Raw genomic sequence first — 3,426 nt, 5'->3', positions numbered from 1 at the left:
ATTTTGGTATCTCTGATTCTATCAATAAGGTGATTAAAATCTGCATGGTAGGGGAATAGCACATCAAGTTGGTTAAGGGCAAAAAGTCTTTGCTGTCCCCATTACATAATCCCTTCTTTGGGGAGCAGGGCCCTGCTGCCCCCCTCAGCAGCACAGGAAGAACCTATATTTGGTATCGGATGGGATGATGCTGCCGGGCCATGCTATAAAATCACGTCCTGCCAGCAGTGAAGCACTGAAGCCCTCAGAGCGAGCCAGGTGGCAGATCCAGGATGCACCGCACACTGAAGGCTGCCCTTGTTCTCCTCTGCCTGGCAGAGCTCGTTGCCTCCACACCGCTGGTGACAAGCTCATCCCAGCTGAAGCTGTCGGACATCACCCAGGGCATCCAGCAACTCAACAAAGGAGCGCAGGTAAGGACCAGAAGCTCGTGGCTTTTCCTCACCAATGGCCATTAGTTGGCACTACTGACTGAGCATTTCTAGCTGTTGGCGGCCAGGACATCGCACAACCCTGACCATCTTCTTGCATCCCCTCTCCCCATGGGCTGACATCTGGAGGGTGCAGCTCTTCCCATTGCTGCTCAGCTGGGGCAGGGCAGCTGATGTGTGGGCAGTGCTGAGAAATGCTGCAATATGCTGCGGCCCACGTGGAGTGCTGCTTGGGGTGACCATGGGTGGCAGGGACATGGACACAGGGCTGGGTTTCTTTGCTGCTGGTTACAATGGCAGCAGCTGGGGCCCATTGATCCCCAGTGCCTGCACTGTGGGATGAGGACACCATGTCCCCAGGCAGTGGGTGGCACGGCTCTGCAATTGATGCTGCTCCTCGCCCACTGTTGGTTGGCTGTGGGTGGTGCCATCGTGGGGGTGCAGTCTGCTAACTACAGCTCTTGCTTGTATCACCTCCCCAGGTCCCTTGCAATGACACCAGAGTGGCACAGGTGGCTTTCAAGGATCGGAAGGTAAAAGAAAATTTAGAGATACATGGAAAACACACTTTTAATTGATATAACCATGAGCAGAGTACTTGCCAACACCTTGCACAAAACACAGAGCTCAGTTTGGTACTCACAGAGTGGGAGTGGTACAAGCACACCCAACTGGGTGCATCTCCCTGCCCTATAACCAAATGGGCCGGGCTATTGCCCAGCACCTACGGGTGCCACTGCTGCCTACATAGCACAGTGCAGCTGAGGGATTAGGAAGTCCCTGGGAGAACTCCCACCAGCCCTGAGCATTCAGGTGGGCAGCACAGCTTGAAGCCAGTGCTGTGGTGTTGACACTTGTATTCGTGTTCACAGCTGTCGGAGCACGAACTGCTGTGCCAGGCTGCCACGGTGCTGGCCAAGGTGACCCGCTGCAAGAAGGACTATGAGCCCCTCATCACCAACCTGCAGAGCCTGCACGGCATGACGGTAAGCACGGGGCAGGGCGATGCCTTCATCCCCAGCAGCTTCAGCATCCCCTGAGCACTGCACCCTGCACAGTGGCACTGCGGCCATCCCTGCATCTCATCCCATTCCCAAGCTGCAGGATGGTTCATCATGTGGAGAAGATGCTCAATTAATCATAGACTCATTAAAGTTAGACATAAATAATCATCAAGTCCAACCCCAGCCCCTCCCCACCATGCCCACATCCCCAGGTGCCACATCTCCACATTCCCATGCTTGCAGAAGTGTAGCTGTGTGTTTGTCCCCAGCCCCCCCAGGGCAGCTCCTTACCTCTCCCCATGGCCACAAGGTCCAGGGGGCAGATGCAATGGGACCTCTTGCTCTTGCTGCTCTGTTGCCTACAACCTGCAGATCACTGCTGTGTGCTCACATTTACGTTTCTCCTTCCCCAGAGCTGCTCACTGAACACCGACAATGAGATCTACCTGCGAAACTTCTTGCCGGCACTGGGGAACTACACCCAGGCGCTGTACCGCAGGATCTCGGCCACAGCTGCAAACTGAAGCCCGGCCCCACCGCCTCCACCCTGCAGCCCCTGCGCTGGGAGCTCCTCAGATTGGTTCTACAGCTCTTCACAGTCCTGAGCTCTTCACTGTGTGCACTTCCCCAGCTCTGAACCCAAACCCAACTCAGTCCAAAATGCTTGGGAGCACTCCAGCCCAGGCTGTTCTCTTTGGCAAAAGGGAATGTCCCCAACCCCATCTCTATCCCACTCTCATCCCATCCCATCCCATCCCAAACTCCATCCCCATGCTCATCCCTATCCCAAACCCATTGCAATCTCTCCATCTCCATCACCTCCATCTGCATCCCCATACCCACTTCCATATCCATCCCCATCTTCATCCCCATCCCACCCCATCACCTCTCTGGCTGAGGCCAAGCTCTCTGCATCCCATAACCGAGTGCTGCAGTGGATCCCATGTGTGGGGGGACACCGGGGACACATGTCCTTTATCCCCAGTGCTGGGTATTCCCAAAGCAGCCATCAACACGGTTCTTTAACTCATTCACCTCCCGATGCAGAGACAAACAAAACCAAAACCAAATTATCTGCTTCCTGTTCCTCTAATGAGGGGAGGCTTCTCATCCTAAACAAGATCAAGATCTGGGCTGAGGCACAGCACTGCACGGAGGCCCCATTGCAGAGCTCACCAGATCACAGCAGCAGCAGCAGGGAGCGGGGAGGCAGCACAGCTGGCACGGTGCTTTAACCTTCAGTGTCCTTTGTAATGTCTGTGTGCTTCTAAGTTATTGATAGCAATAGTAGGAGAATCTGCGGGGTAACTGGATCCAGTGGGTGCTGATGGGCATCGTACTTCTAGAGATTATTTATTATGTTTTATTTAAATAACTTATTTTTATGCTGCACAATCTAAAGATTCAAGTAATCCGGGCTGGTGGAAGCAGCTGTTTGTTGTGTGCTTTTCTTCAGCTCAGGCCCAATCAAAATGGAACAGGCGATGTTCAGATGCTTTGTGTTTAACTTGTATGTTAGTAGTGCTGTGGAGAACAGTCATATTTAACATACTGCTACCTCATCCCCAGGGAACTGTTAGTGCCTGATTAATTGCCTTTCCGCCACAACAAATGAATGTATGCTGATGGATAATTTATTCTTCTTCTCTGTATTTAAAAGTATTTGTATGATGTCAGAGTTAATATATTCAAATTATCCCACCTTTGGAAGTCGGTGTGCTGTTCTTTCGTTTGTGACTTTGCACTGATGTTGTAGAAATGTTATGCAATAAAGTATTTGTAATGGGAACTGCTGAGTCCCAGCCTGAGCCACTGATTGAGCATCTGGAGAAGAGGCCGGGTCAGCCCTGGGAGCAAAGGTGGAGGCAATGCAGCTGTATGACCAGAAAGGGTGCAGCCTGGCTCAGCCCCCTGTAAAACCTCATTAGGCTTCCACTGAGGAAGCATCTCTTGTTAGAGAGCTTTCCTTCGTGGAATGGCACTGCAGGATC

The 3,426-nt window shown here is 52.5% G+C and overlaps 1 protein-coding gene across 2 annotated transcripts; it reads left to right on the top strand.

Moving 5' to 3' along the window:
* The first annotated feature begins 231 nt into the window (after nucleotides 1–231).
* LOC107320070 (interleukin-4) lies at nucleotides 232–2,009 on the top strand. Of its 2 annotated transcripts, XM_015875544.2 has the most exons (4): nucleotides 232–413; nucleotides 914–964; nucleotides 1,304–1,417; nucleotides 1,849–2,009. In XM_015875544.2, the coding sequence occupies exons 1-4, from the start codon at nucleotides 273–275 to the stop codon at nucleotides 1,957–1,959; spliced, it is 417 nt and encodes a 138-aa protein (XP_015731030.1). In that variant the 5' UTR covers nucleotides 232–272; the 3' UTR covers nucleotides 1,960–2,009. The 2 variants fall into 2 exon arrangements, with proteins under 2 accessions (XP_015731030.1, XP_015731031.1); XM_015875545.2 differs by lacking the exon at nucleotides 914–964.
* The last annotated feature ends 1,417 nt before the right edge of the window (nucleotides 2,010–3,426 follow it).

The sequence above is a fragment of the Coturnix japonica genome, chromosome 13 (genome assembly GCF_001577835.2).
Source record: "Coturnix japonica isolate 7356 chromosome 13, Coturnix japonica 2.1, whole genome shotgun sequence".
In the NCBI taxonomy this organism is placed as follows: domain Eukaryota; kingdom Metazoa; phylum Chordata; class Aves; order Galliformes; family Phasianidae; genus Coturnix; species Coturnix japonica.
This window is presented reverse-complemented; position numbering and strand designations above follow the sequence as displayed.

Bases quoted from the DNA above. Each gene is read 5' to 3' on its own strand.
- LOC107320070 (XM_015875544.2), top strand. From the start codon at position 273: ATGCACCGCACACTGAAGGCTGCCCTTGTTCTCCTCTGCCTGGCAGAG. The intron at 965-1,303 runs GTAAAAGAAAAT...TCGTGTTCACAG, and splicing joins TGGCTTTCAAGGATCGGAAG to CTGTCGGAGCACGAACTGCT. The intron at 1,418-1,848 runs GTAAGCACGGGG...CTCCTTCCCCAG, and splicing joins AGAGCCTGCACGGCATGACG to AGCTGCTCACTGAACACCGA.